Genomic DNA, 14,806 nt, shown 5'->3' with positions numbered 1-14,806 from the left:
AACCCTGTGCAAGTCAGAGGTCTGAAGTGTCCTCCACCTACCTGTTTGACCTCGGCCTGCAGGTGTCTCAGCTGGACGCACTGCTCCAGGTGCCTGCGGTGCTGCTCTGCTGCCAGGTCCAGCTCTTGCTGCTTCTCATGGAGGAACTCCAGCAAGTCCTGAACGCGGGTCGCCATGTCCACATCGCGGTCGCACAGTAGCTCCACGCCTGGAGGGGATGGACACGGTCACATGACATATAGAGGACTACAACGTGTCCCACTGGACCAGTGGTTCTCAAAGTGTGGCGGGCTCCATTGAGTGGTACGCCAAAGAACCACTTCAATATTTTAATGACGTGACACGAGTCGTTACCAAAGGTTTATCAGCCTTCGGTGGAAGTCGTTACAATCCGACAACTGTAGGCCGTAGCCGAGGCCAAAATATAAGAGACAAATAGAATGGTTTTACGCCGTCATTTCTGTCACTCAACATGCGTGGGAAGCCAAAGTTTCAGATAAACCACCATGTTCCCCACATTGTCCACCTCCGACAACCACAATGATCCCCACATTGTTCACCTCAAATACATTGTCCACCTCAGATAAACCACCATGTTCCCCACATTGTCCACCTCAGATAAACCACCATGTTCCCCACATTGTCCACCTCAGATAAACCACCATGTTCCCCACATTGTCCACCTTAGATAAACCACCATGTTCCCCACATTGTCCACCTCAGATAAACCACCATGTTCCCCACATTGTCCACCTCAGATAAACCACCATGTTCCCCACATTGTCCACCTCAGATAAACCACCATGTTCCCCACATTGTCCACCTCAGATAAACCACCATGTTCCCCACATTGTCCACCTCAGATAAACCACCATGTTCCCCACCTCAGATAAACCACCATGTTCCCCACATTGTCCACCTTAGATAAACCACCATGTTCCCCACATTGTCCACCTCAGATAAACCACCATGTTCCCCACATTGTCCACCTCAGATAAACCACCATGTTCCCCACATTGTCCACCTCAGATAAACCACCATGTTCCCCACATTGTCCACCTCAGATAAACCACCATGTTCCCCACAGTGTCCACCTCAGATAAACCACCATGTTCCCCACAGTGTCCACCTCAGATAAACCACCATTTTCCCCACATTGTCCACCTCAGATAAACCACCATGTTCCCCACATTGTCCACCTCCGACAACCACCATGTTCCCCACATTGTCCACCTCAGATAAACCACCATGTTCCCCACATTGTCCACCTCAGATAAACCACCATGTTCCCCACATTGTCCACCTTAGATAAACCACCATGTTCCCCACATTGTCCACCTCAGATAAACCACCATGTTCCCCACATTGTCCACCTCAGATAAACCACCATGTTCCCCACAGTGTCCACCTCAGATAAACCACCATGTTCCCCACATTGTCCACCTCAGATAAAACACCATGTTCCCCACATTGTCCACCTCCGACAACCGCCATGTTCCCCACATTGTCCACCTCAGATAAACCACCATGTTCCCCACATTGTCCACCTCAGATAAACCACCATGTTCCCCACATTGTCCACCTCAGATAAACCACCATTTTCCCAACAGTGTCCACCTCAGATAAACCACCATGTTCCCCACATTGTCCACCTCAGATAAACCACCATGTTCCCCACATTGTCCACCTCAGATAAACCACAATGTTCCCCACATTGTCCACCTCAGATAAACCACCATGTTCCCCACATTGTCCACCTCAGATAAACCACCATGTTCCCCACATTGTCCACCTCAGATAAACCACCATGTTCCCCACATTGTCCACCTCAGATAAACCACCATGTTCCCCATATTGTCCACCTCAGATAAACCACCATGTTCCCCACATAGTCCACCTCAGACAACCAACATGCAGAACACATGTCAAGATAGACCAACATTGGCACACACCAATGATGCCTTTAAGGCCATGGGAAAACCCAACATCTGTCAAACTACATGTGGAGCATAAAATCAAATGGGTTTGCTACAATATACCGTATTTCCTTGAATTGCCGGCAGGTATATAGTATGCGCCTGCCTAGAATTACTGCTGGGTCAAACTCGTTTCGCAAAATAATTAGCGCATGCTTAGCATTACCGCCGGCTCAGGATTAACGCCGGGTCAAACTCATTTCGCAAAATATTTTTTTTATTAGCGCATGTCTAGAATTTCCGCCGGGTCAAACTCGTCACGTCACGAGTGACACTTCACCTGTCATCATTTTCAAAATGGAGGAGGCTGATTTCAATCATTTGAAATCGCATAAAGTGAAGAAGATTAAGAGCTATTGAATATGCTAAAAAGAACAGTAAGCAGCTATGTTTTATTAATATACCGTAGCTGCGTGTGTCAAATATGAGTCATTAAATGACTCCCGCCTCCTGGTGGTAGAGGGCGCTAGTGATCCTTCTTGCGACTACTCGGCTAAAGAAGAAATGACAAGCAGCAAGAGTGAGCAACTATCGCTTATTTTTTCCTCTCGCTTGCACTTTTAACATGGAGGATTACATATCTAAAATAAAAAAGTTTTCTAAACTGGACTTTCAATCCAAGCAGGAGGTAATAAAGGAAGATCTCCATCGAGACAGAGAGACTTTTAAAACTGAAGAAAATTAAGGAACACTTCTATAAACAAGTTATCGATGCTTTTGATCAGAGGGAGCTGCGCATGGACTTCATTTATAAGTAAAGGTAAGACCATAATAAAAAAAGTTTTTATTAATTGTGCTTTTCTTGATGGTATCCTTACATCACACTCAAATTTATAAGCGCAGGCCTAAATTTGCCGCATGCCTCTGGTAAACGCCGGAGTGAAAAGAGGTTTTAAATCAATTGGCGCCCCGGCGGAAATTCAAGAAAATACAGTAAATGAAATTAAAAAAAAAGATGAACTACTTCCCAAAATATCTTTGTCACAGATGATAAGAAAATGAAGAGATATTGTACAAATTAAGTGAATAACTGTCTTAAGTTGACAAGTGCTTCTGGGCACATTACGTTTTTTTTTTACTTCTGAGTACTTTACATTTAATCTAAAAAACGGCATGTTTACATTTATTTCATTACAATGTTTATTTAACAAATGTGCAATAAATGGAATGAAATATGTACAGTGTTTTATTTCCCTATGTTCAAACTGCTACTGTTGATAATGTGTGCAATGTGAGAGTGGCCAACATAAATAAATAAATGGGTTGTACTTGTATAGCGCTTTTCTACCTTCAAGGTACTCAAAGTGCTTTGACACTACTTCCACATTCACACACACATTCACACACTGATGGAGGGAGCTGCCATGCAAGGCGCTAACCAGCACCCATCAGGAGCAAGGGTGAAGTGTCTTGCTCAGGACACAACGGACGTGACGAGGTTGGTACTAGGTAGGGATTGAACCAGGGACCCTCGGGTTGCGCACGGCCACTATCCCACTGCGCCACATGTTAAAAAAACTACTCACTTGTTCAAAAAAACCTCTGCCATGTTTCTAATGAATCTTTAGGCCTACTATGCTACACTCTTTCAATGTTGGTCTTTATGGTGGCACTTAGTGAAACAAGTTTGAGACTCAAAGCACGAGACATCAGCTCATTTTTCATACAGTTTGTCCCATGAGATAATTTGGACTATTTTCACCATGAACATCAGGGAGCTTGTGTGTGATGTAAGCGTTTTCTTGCGCAGCCACTGAGAGGAACTTAACGTGGGCGACTCTCCGCAAACACCGGCCGGAGCAGACCCTCAAAACACCTCCGCAGCGTCAACACTGTACTCCATGTGCCTTCAAACAAGCTGATGAATAATGGCCGAGCCCGTTCAGGCGACTCACCAGACGCCTGGACTTCATTGACATATTGAAGCAGCTCCTGTCCCTGGTGGATGACATCAAAGGTGAGGTTGTTCATGGTCAAGGCCTTGTCGGCGTGATGCTGCAGCCGCTGCTCGGCCACTGTCAGGTCCTCCGTGTCGAATTCATTCATCTGACCCGTCAGCTCCTCGTTCCATGACTCCAGGTCAGAGATAATCTGAGAGAGCGGAACAAGATGCGGATATTGAACAACGGAAGACAAACTACCAACAATATTTGGCATATTGACTTATATCACTATTCTTTTTTTACACAACTTCAAGAGAACTGCATCAGCAGATACAATAGATACAAATATCAGAGCAGTATTTAGTAGTTGAAATCATTTTATGTGGTAAAGTTGATCATAGTAACTGTTTGCCTGACATGAGAAAAGTCCCGTTTTTACCGGAGCCCTTTTTTTAAACCATTTAGGAATACAAATGACCATACTTGCCAACCCTCCCGGATTTTAGGGGGAAACTCCCGAAATTCAGCGCCTCTCCCGAAAATCTCCCAAAATTCAGGCGGAGCTGGAGGCCACGACCCCTCCAGCTCCATGCGGACCTGAGTGAGGACAACCTGTTTTCACGTCCGCTTTCCCACAATATAAACAGCGTGTCTGCCCAATGACGTTATAACTGTAGAATGATCGAGGGCGAGTTCTTGGTTTTTTATGTGGGTTTATTGTTAGGCAGTTTCATTAACGTCCTCCCAGCGCGGTAACAACACACAACAACAGCAGTCACGTTTCATTTTTTTTTCTTTTTTCTTTTTTTCCCTTTATCATGAAAAAGGGACGTTTTTATCATGAAAAAGGGAGGTTTTTGTAGTCAGTGCACTAATTGTAAGTGTATAACGTGTTTTTTATGTTGATTTAATAAAAAAATATATATCTTTTTTTCTTTAAATAAAAATGAATAAAAAAAATCTTCTGCGGCCCGGTACCAATCGGGCCACGGCCGCGGCCCGGTGGTTGGGGACCACTGCTCAAGACAAAAACAGATAACATATATGTTGCTGTTGTTGCATAACTATAAACATAATTACATTTTCAAAACAAGCCTTTGAGGATTTCCCATTTTTTTCATGTTTTTTGGCATCATTATCGTTTCCAATCATGTATCTTTCTAAAGTTGAAAAATAATGAATAAACGTTTTAAAGAAAGTAATACTAAGTGAATATCTGTTTTTGGACTTAAAAAAAACTTTTACCGAGTGCTATAACTAAATTGACTAAATCATGACCGTCAATGAACTCTCCTAAAATAAGAGAAACTACTAACAGAAACTGACTAGTGTTTCTTTCCTGGCGTCTACTGCAGCGATAAGAGTCGCTGGAAAAGCCCATGTCTGCAACACTCGGAGTGTGGGCTCATTAAAGGACGGCCGCGAGTTTCATGTTCCGTCATTCTATCAAATAACGCAAAATGAAGATGACAGAAAAGATATCTCTGAGAAAAATCCAAACTTTGTGTAACTATCTTGATAACTACCGAGGATGTTGTTGTGGTTTGTGCAGCCCTTTAAAACACTTGTGATTTAGGGCTGTATAAATAAACATTGATTGACTGATTGATAACTAGGAGACTTGCTATATAAGAAGTGAAGTGAAGTGAATTATATTTATATAGCGCTTTTCTCAAGTGACTCAAAGCGCTTTACATAGTGAAACCCAATATCTAAGTTACATTTAAACCAGTGTGGGTGGCACTGGGAGCAGGTGGGTAAAGTGTCTTGCCCAAGGACACAACGGCAGTGACTAGGATGGCGGAAGCGGGAATCGAACCTGCAACCCTCAAGTTGCTGGCACGGCCGCTCTACCAACCGAGCTATACCGCCATAATAAGGAAAAATCAATTCATCTCCTTATTTCTAGAACATCTTGGGAGAAAGGATGTCAGCCATCTTGATAAATGTCTCAACTATCAGCTATGTGAAGGAGACCACAATGTTTTTTTTTTTTTTTTTTAAATGTTCCTCATATTTTAGGATTCCTCACAAGGAAACTATACAATGTATTAAAACTGCTACAAAATTGTATAACATTGAGTAGATGGCCAATTATTGTGATGTCAAAAATTCCATATTTTAACCAATTTTCCCAGGAGATTTTCCATCTTTTGAAATGCAAATGTCGACGCTCCTTTGACCCGCAGCGACAGACAGGTCATTTTTGCTGCTAAATTAAGCACAACATTAGCGCCAAATAAAACATTATGTCGCTACAGGTCCGACATATCCTAAAAATAATGATAAAAAAACAACTTGAAGCCTTGTCCTGACATGTACGATTCCTGTTTAGCTAGTTTTACTGCGACTGAATATCGATTATCGGCCTCCTTGACTACTGTTAATCAAAAAACACCAGCTGCGGAAGCTAAACCTGCTCAGTAGCCTAGTGGTTAGAGCAGGGCTAGGGAACCTATGGCTCTAGAGCCAGATGTGGCTCTTTTGATGACTGCATCTGGCTCTCAAGATAAATCTTAGCTGACATTGCTTAACACGATAAGTAATGAATAATTCATCCAACGCCCTTGACGCGAATCCCTTAGGGGTGATGGACAACTGGGCAGTGTCTGAAGAGCTGCAGCCCGCCACCATAGCCCCCCACTCCCTCCCCTCTGTTGCAAGTCTGGAGATGTATGTTGTGATACGTATATATGCTTTGCTCTGGAGTTTTTTTTTCTCCCCATAGCTGTTCTGTGACCCTAAACACATTTTGTTTGTCTAATCAAATAAATCAGCCAATCAACAAAGTTGTGTTGTACTTGGGCAATAACAATACTTACCTACCTACATAATTACGCTGGTAATCACAGTGTCAAAATATCCGCTTTCTACCGCACCTGTTCAAGAAGTCGCATTCATGATAAGAAGTATTTGATTTATTATTGGTTAGCTTCAGAATAACAATGTTATTAAAAAGAATAGGAGACCTACAATACTCTAAAAATGTTGGTCTTACTAAAAAAATGCAGGGATTTAGTTACATTCATTGTTAAAAACTATTATATGGCTCTCACGGAAATACATTTTAAAATATTAGATTTTCATGGCTCTCTCAGCCAAAAAGGTTCCCGACCCCTGGGTTAGAGTGTCCGCCTTGAGATGGGTAGGTCGTGAGTTCAAACTCCGGCCGAGTCATACCAAAGACTATGAAAATGGGAGCCATTACCTCCCTGCTTGGCACTCAGCATCAAGGCTTGGAATTGGGGGTTAAATCACCAAAATGATTCCCGGGCGTGGCCACCGCTGCTGCCCACTGCTCCCCTCACCTCCCAGGGGGTCAACAAGGGGATGTGTCAAATGCAGTGGACAAATTTCACCACACCGAGTGTGTGTGTGTGACAATCATTGCTACTTTAGCTTTAACTTAAAAACATTTCAATCTATCGATTGATTGGTCGGTTGGTTGGCTCTTAAAAAACCATATGGGTTGATGTCTAATACACAGGCAAGTTTCCCGAGATTCACCTCAATGGCGTCCCTCTCGAAGATGCGGAGCTGAAGGAAGAGCTCCAGTTTGATCTTCCTCTCCTGGAAAAGCTCCTCCATTTGGGCCTGAGCCTCGTCCAGCTGCTGCAGCACGCTCTCGATGTGGTTGATGGAGCTGTTGTGGGGCGTTTTGTTGCTGGAGATGGCCGAGTCTCTGGCGCAGAAAAGCACAAGAGGCACGTGGATGACAACAACTACATATGCAGCAGCTATATAAAATGATTCATTAAGGCAGTGGTGTCCAAAGAGGGCTCTGGGGGCCATTTGCAGCCTGCAGTTAATTTTGTAACGGCCACATTCTAAAAATATTCTTAGAAAAGAAACATTAAAAAGTGACATGAAAGAGCATACAGGGGAAATGTAATGAGAAAAAGTTGCATTACTGACTCTAATAACAATAAGTAGCCATGCAGACTGTTTTTTACCTTAATAACACAATAATAATGAATCAAGATCAATCTTGGTATGAATTATTGACCTGTTGAAGGCTGCAATTACTTTACATAAAATATTTCAATATTACTTTTAGGGGAGAAAATATTGCATATTTTGTTTGTTTGCCATAAAAAACTAAGTTACTTATGACCAAAAGGGCATAAAATAAACAAACTTTAAAAAAAATTAACACATAATTGAGGGATAGATCTGAAGTTGATTTAGGGACTTAAGAGTTTAAAGAAAAAACGAAAAAACAGTGTATGACGTATTTTAACACTTTTATAAGTGTGGCCCTTTTGGATTCCTGAGAATTTTCGTGGGATTTTTTTTAAACTGTCAATGCGAAAAAAATTATAACAAGGAATTAAAATCCATCCATCATCTTCCGCTTATCCGAGGTCGGGTCGCGGGGGCAACAGCCTAAGCAGGGAAACCCAGACTTCCCTCTCCCCAGCCACTTTGTCTAGCTCTTCCCGGGGGATCCCGAGGCGTTCCCAGGCCAGCCGGGAGACATAGTCTTCCCAACGTGTCCTGGGTCTTCCCCGTGGCCTCCTACCGGTTGGACGTGCCCTAAACACATCCCTAGGGAGGCGTTCGGGTGGCATCCTGACCAGATGCCCGAGCCACCTCATCTGGCTCCTCTCCATGTGAAGGAGCAGCGGCTTTACTTTGAGTTCCTCCCGGATGGCAGAGCTTCTCACCCTATCTCTAAGGGAGAGACCCGCCACACGGCGGAGGAAACTCATTTCGGCCGCTTGTACCCGTGATCTTATCCTTTCGGTCATGACCCAAAGCTCATGACCATAGGTGAGGATGGGAACGTAGATCGACCGGTAAATTGAGAGCTTTGCCTTCCGGCTCAGCTCCTTCTTCACCACAACGGTTATTGTGTTATTTAGTTAAGCCTCCAAACATTTCACATTAAATATTCCAATTTGAACATTTTTAAGAGGGAAATAAAAAAACTTTAAAAAAAAAAAATCCTTGTACCACTTACGGCATGCCAAATAATTACTATTCTAAATATTTATACACAATGTTACTATTCAAACTGTTGCAATGGCCAAAAATAGTCAAACAAACCTGTTAAATAAAACCACTGCCTTGTTTTAATGAAGATTTAGGCCTACTACGCTACTGTATTTTAATGTTGGTCATTATAGAGGTACTTGAAGAGCCAAGTGTCTTCTGAGGGGGGTGGTACTTGGTGAAAAAAGTTGGAGAACCACTGATCTAGAGATTTAAGCGTTGGAAAAAACAAACAAACAAAAGAAAAACAACAAATACAAGTATATATATATAAAGTATATATTCTACATCAACGGCACAGCGGTGGAGATGGTAAGCAACACCAAGTTCCTGGGGGTGCAGACAACTGACAATATAACCTGGTCCCTACACACCGGAACTCTTGTAAAAAGAGCTTGCAGCGCATGCACTTTTTGCGTCGGATGAAAAGAGCACAGCTCCCTCCCCCCATTCTCACCACATTCTACAGAGGCACTATAGAGAGCCTGCTGACCAACAGCATCTCTGTCTGGACTGGAGCCTGCAATGCCTCAGACTGGAAGTCTCTGCAGGGAGTGGTGAGGACGGCAGGACTCCTCTTCCTCCTATCCAGGAGATCGCAAAAAGCCGCTGCCTGACCAGGGCTCAGAAAATCTGCAAAGACTCCTCCCACTAGCACCAAGGACGGTTTTCACTGCTGGACTCTAGAAAGAGGTTCCAAAGCCTCCAAAGCAGAACCTCCAGGTTCTGTAACAGCTTTTCCCCTCAGGCCGTAAGACTCTTGAACGAAATCATAATTAAATGATCCCCTCAACTCCCAGCAAAATGGATTAACTCGCTGGAATAAAAAAGACAATATAACATACATCCATAATGGATGCATGTGGAAAAGTACAATATATTTATTTGTACAGTAATCCATTTATTTATTTATTTATAAATATTTATTTATTTTATATATTTATATATATTTATTTAATTATATATGCACCTTATTGCTTTTTTTTTTATCCTGCACTACAATGAGCTTATGTAACGAAATGTTGTTCTTATCTGTGCTGTAAAGTTCAAATTTGAATGACAATAAAAGGGAAGTCTAAGTCTAAGTCTAAAGACCAAATTTAAGGGAAGTCCAAAAGGTAATGTTTTGTAAAGATAAAATATCAAAATGGCCCCATGCATCTTTTCATTTTTTCAGTGGGCGGCCCTTATCGTAAAGGGTTTGAACACTTCTGCATTAAAGCGATGGATCTTTCTTTATGTTTATGTCGTAAGTCAGGGGTGTCCAAACTTTTTCCACTGAGGGCCGCACACTGAAAAATCAAAGCAAGCAGGGGCCATTTGATATTTTTTTAATTTTAAAAACCAATACAATTTATGTATAAAAAATATACATTTAGGCCTCCACTCATTCCCCATAGGATTTTGGTCAAAAAAATATAAAAAAAGTGTCATTATTCAGTATTAGGCTTCACGGTGGCAGAGGGGTTAGTGCGTCTGCCTCACAATACGAAGTTCCTGCAGTCCTGGGTTCAAATCCAGGCTCGGGATCTTTCTGTGTGGAGTTTGCATGTTCTCCCCGTGAATGCGTGGGTTCCCTCCGGGTACTCCGGCTTCCTCCCACTTCCAAAGACATGCACCTGGGGATAGGTTGATTGGCAACACTAAATTGGCCCTAGTGTGTGAATGTGAGTGTGAATGTTGTCTGTCTCTCTGTGTTGGCCCTGCGATGAGGTGGCGACTTGTCCAGGGTGTACCCTGCCTTCCGCCCGGTTGTAGCTGAGATAGGCGCCAGCGCCCCCCGCGACCCCGAAAGGGAATAAGCGGTAGAAAATGGATGGATGGATGGATTCAGTATTATTATTTGCATTATTTTTCAAGTTTTAAATCTCTTGATCAACATTAGGGCATTCTGTCAATACAACATTTTTAAAGATTTAAGTTGTATGCTCTTTTTGTCAAAGAAAACCCTGTTTTTTATGGAAAAAATAAGAACTATGCAAGATTTTCACCCAATAAAATTTTTAAGTGGAATATTTGAGATTATATAATAATTGGAGCCTTAAAAAGGCCAGTAACTCATAAAACCATTGATTTTATTTCATTAGTTTTTTTGAGCAATGATACTTAAAAACAAATCACACCAAAATTATTGGGGATCCAAAAGTGTCCTACTCATTAAAGTGTTAAAAAATAAATTATCTATTTTTTTTACTGTTTACTTTTAACATAATAATCTCGAGATCATTTTCAGATCTATCCGTTAATTATAAGGTGTATTGTTGTTTATGTTTTTTGTTTCTTCATTTTCGGCCCTTATTTAAAAACAAAAAAACCCCCAAAAAACAGCTCCATTTTTTTATATGGCAAACACAAAAAATGCATAATTTTCCTCCAAAATATTTCAAAGTGGAATATTTAATGTGACGTAATTGGAGCCTTGAATAGGTCAATAATTCATAACAACATTGATTTTGATTCATTATTATGTTTTAAAGAAAGAAACAGCCTGCACGGCAGCTTTGTGTTAGTAGAGTAAACTTTGCAACATTTGCTTGTTACATTTCACCTGTTTGCTCTTTCATACCACTGTTTATGTTTTGAATTTTTTCAATCGTGTTTTCAAAATGTGCCGTGGGGCCGTTAAAAAATGACCTGCGGGCCACAAAAGGCCCCAGGGCCACACTTTGGACACCCCTGTAGTAAGTAAAGCATGCTAGAAATTGCTTGTGCATGGTATAAAAGAAGAAATGCATGATACTTGAAGCAGAAAGGGAAACATTTCAGGAGAGGTGAGATCTAATTGATTATCACAAACACACACACACACACACACACACACACACACACACACACACACACACACACACACACACACAGACACACACACACAAAGGAGGTGTGTGGAGACTGCCACACTGTGCACTTATAAAAGCAGAATTATGTAACACATGGTGGTGCAACACACTGGGGATGGAGTGATGGAGCAGACTCTCTCCTCCTCCTCCTCCTCCTCCTCCTCCTCTTCACGCTGTTTAAGTGTATTCTCCTCATCAGTGCTTCATGTTAGCTACCTGAGCTGCTGGATGAGGTCTTCTCCCTCCTTGATGACGTTGACGGTGACCTGCAGCGTGGTCTGCTGCTGCTGGCCGAAGCGTTTGATCAGATCCTGGACGGCTTCCACCGACTCGGCGTACACGTCGTCCAGCAGCTCTTTCTGGAGCTCCTCCAGCCACGTCCACAGCTGCACAGCAGGAAAACAGGTGGCAGTGTTTACTTATTGACACAGAAGTGGTTATATTTTGTCAAATGCCGGTCCGTCTATGAGTCATTGTGAAATGAAAAGTGTGAATCATTTGCAAAGGCTCTCACAGGCAGCCCACCCAACAACCACTTTGGCGTTACGTCACCTCTTTGACGTGCGTGTGGAAAGCGACAGACATGTCCAGCAGGACTTTGCGCTGCTCCACGCGCCGGACAAAGTCTTGGATCCTGTCTTCCAGCTGGTGGGCGGCCTGGTAGATCTCCTCCGGGTCGCACTCTCCCGTCTGGGCCAGCTGCTCGGCCGCCTCCAGCAGCTTGTCTGCATTGGTGTAAGTGTTCTGCACAGGATGAATCCATAAAGGGTGCAATATTAATAAATCATTTGAAAATGGACAGGGACAGGAAAGTCACTTTGCACTGATGAAGAGCATTATTGTTATTGTAAAATCAATCATACCAGCAGCATTGGATCATATTACTGGTGCCATTTTAACAGCTCATGTCATGTAAGAAAATGCGTGTGTGAATCTTACCACTGTGAATTATCAGTTCACTTGATAAAGAATCTAAACTTGTTTCAGTGAAAAATCAAAAGGATTTAATGGACCGCTTTTTTTTTATTTTCTAAAAAGGTTAAAAATTAATGTGAAGTGAATTATATTTATATAGCGCTTTTTCTCTAGTGACTCAAAGCACTTTACATAGTGAAACCCAATATTTAAGTTACAATCAAACCAGTGTGGGTGGCACTGGAAGCAGGTGGGTAAAGTGTCTTGCCCAAGGACACAACGGCAGTGACTAGGTTGGCAGAAGCGGGAATTGAACCTGCAACCCTCAAGTTGCTGGCACGGCCACTCTACCAACTGAGCTAAACCGCCCAGTTGGTAGAGTTTAGCTCAGTTGGTAGATGTGTTATTTATATATGAAGAAACAGCCGTTTTAATATGTTTGTAACATTTTTTTTTTTTTTTACAATATAAGACAAGTAATATTTTCTACCTTACCGGTTATTGGACCAAACAATCCAGGAGTAAAATAAATATCATTTAAAAATCCAAATGAAAAAAAAATCACTGTTCTACAATAATTTAATAAATACTATAAATAGTCCAAACCAGGGGTCACCAACGCGGTGCCTGCGGGCAACAGGGTGCCCGTAAGGACCAGATGAGTCGCCCGCTGGCCTGTTCTAAAAAATAGCTCGAATAGCAGCACTTACCAGTGAGCTGCCTCTATTTTTTAAAATTTTATTTATTTACTAGCAAGCTGGTCTCGCTTTGCTCGAGATTTTAAATTCTCAGAGAGACAAAACTCAAATAGAATTTCAAAATCCAAGGAAATATTTTAAAGACTTGGTCTTCACTTGTTTAAATAAATTCATTCATTTTTTTTTACCTTGCTTCTTGTAACTTTCAGAAAGACAATTTTAGAGGAAAAAATACAACCTTAAGAAATATTTTAGGATTTTTAAACACATACCTTTTTACCTTTTAAATGCCTTCGTCTTCTTTCCTGACAATTTAAATCAATGTTCGAGTAAATTTATTTTTTTTATTGTAAAGAATAATAAATACATTTTAATTTAATTCTTCATTTTAGCTTCTGTTTTTTCGACAAAGAATATTTGTGAAATATTTCTTCAAACTTATTATGATTAAAATAAAAAAAAAATATATTCTGGCAAATCTAAAACATTTGAGAGTTGACTATTGTATTTTACACGAGTTATTATTTGTACAAACATTGTGCAAATTAATTCATGATTTATTAAAAAATGTTAGTGGCTAGCTAGTTAAAATGGGATATTGTGATTTCACAATATGTTCAATTTGAAAAATGTGCACTTAGAGAAAATACAAAAATAAAGTGTTGCATATTGATATTTATCTGTTTCTATATATATTTATTGTGAGAAATCATTAAGATGATCAGTGTTTCCACAAAGGTAAATATCATTAATTATTAATAATAACATAGATTTAAAGGTAAATTGAGCATATTGGCTATTTCTGACAATTTATTTAAGTGTGTATCAAACTGGTAGCCCTTCGCATTAATCAGTACCCAAGAAGTAACTCTTGCTTTCAAAAAGGTTGGTGACCCCTGGTCTAAACAATATTATTAAAAAAATAGGATTTGACAAAAAATATATTTAGAAGAGCTGAATACAACTTGCTCAAAGTTACATTTTTCAAGCTCAAAAAACCCCAACAAGAACACCACCTGCTCGCACATGTCAGAACCAAACTTCTTCTCACTGAGGGCCACATTGCAGTTAGGGCCGCATCTAACTGTGAATATTATAGCTCATGATATTATTTTACATTTGACTGTGCTTTCGATTAGTCTATTTTTCAAACACACTCAAAACCCCCCCCCCAAAAAACAATTACATTTTGCAGTAAAAAAACTGTCAGCTCAGTTACACCATATTACTCTAAATGGAAAAATGGTACTGGGGAGTTCTGGCAACTCAGCTGCCAGTTCTTCACCGTAAAATCTATCGTCATTTTACTGTGTACAACATGACGGAGGACTTACTTTGGAAATCCTAAGTTAAGCAGATAATTATTACCATATTTATTTTAACTAACAAAATGTTTGAAATGTTGATACCGTATTTCCTTGAATTGCCGCCGGGTATATAGTATGCGCCTGCCTAGAGTTACTGCCGAGTCAAACTCGTTTTGCAAAATAATTAGCGCATGC

The 14,806-nt window shown here is 41.1% G+C and overlaps 1 protein-coding gene across 4 annotated transcripts in view; it reads right to left on the bottom strand.

The window, feature by feature from the left end:
* The window catches only part of LOC133540068 (triple functional domain protein-like), a 212,868-nt gene that overhangs the window by 81,678 nt on the left and 116,384 nt on the right, over nt 1–14,806 (bottom strand). For all 4 annotated transcript variants that reach the window (XM_061882552.1, XM_061882551.1, XM_061882554.1 and 1 more), the window contains exons 14-18: nt 12,244–12,435; nt 11,908–12,077; nt 7,367–7,541; nt 3,872–4,067; nt 42–208 (exon numbers count right to left, since the gene is read on the bottom strand). In XM_061882552.1, the coding sequence (XP_061738536.1) occupies nt 42–208; nt 3,872–4,067; nt 7,367–7,541; nt 11,908–12,077; nt 12,244–12,435 (900 nt within the window). The remainder of the gene's footprint in view (nt 1–41; nt 209–3,871; nt 4,068–7,366; nt 7,542–11,907; nt 12,078–12,243; nt 12,436–14,806) is intronic.

The sequence above is a fragment of the Nerophis ophidion genome, linkage group LG21 (assembly GCF_033978795.1).
Source record: "Nerophis ophidion isolate RoL-2023_Sa linkage group LG21, RoL_Noph_v1.0, whole genome shotgun sequence".
Lineage (NCBI taxonomy): Eukaryota > Metazoa > Chordata > Actinopteri > Syngnathiformes > Syngnathidae > Nerophis > Nerophis ophidion.
Note: the sequence above shows the minus strand (reverse complement) of the source record. Positions and strands in the feature narration are given on the sequence as shown.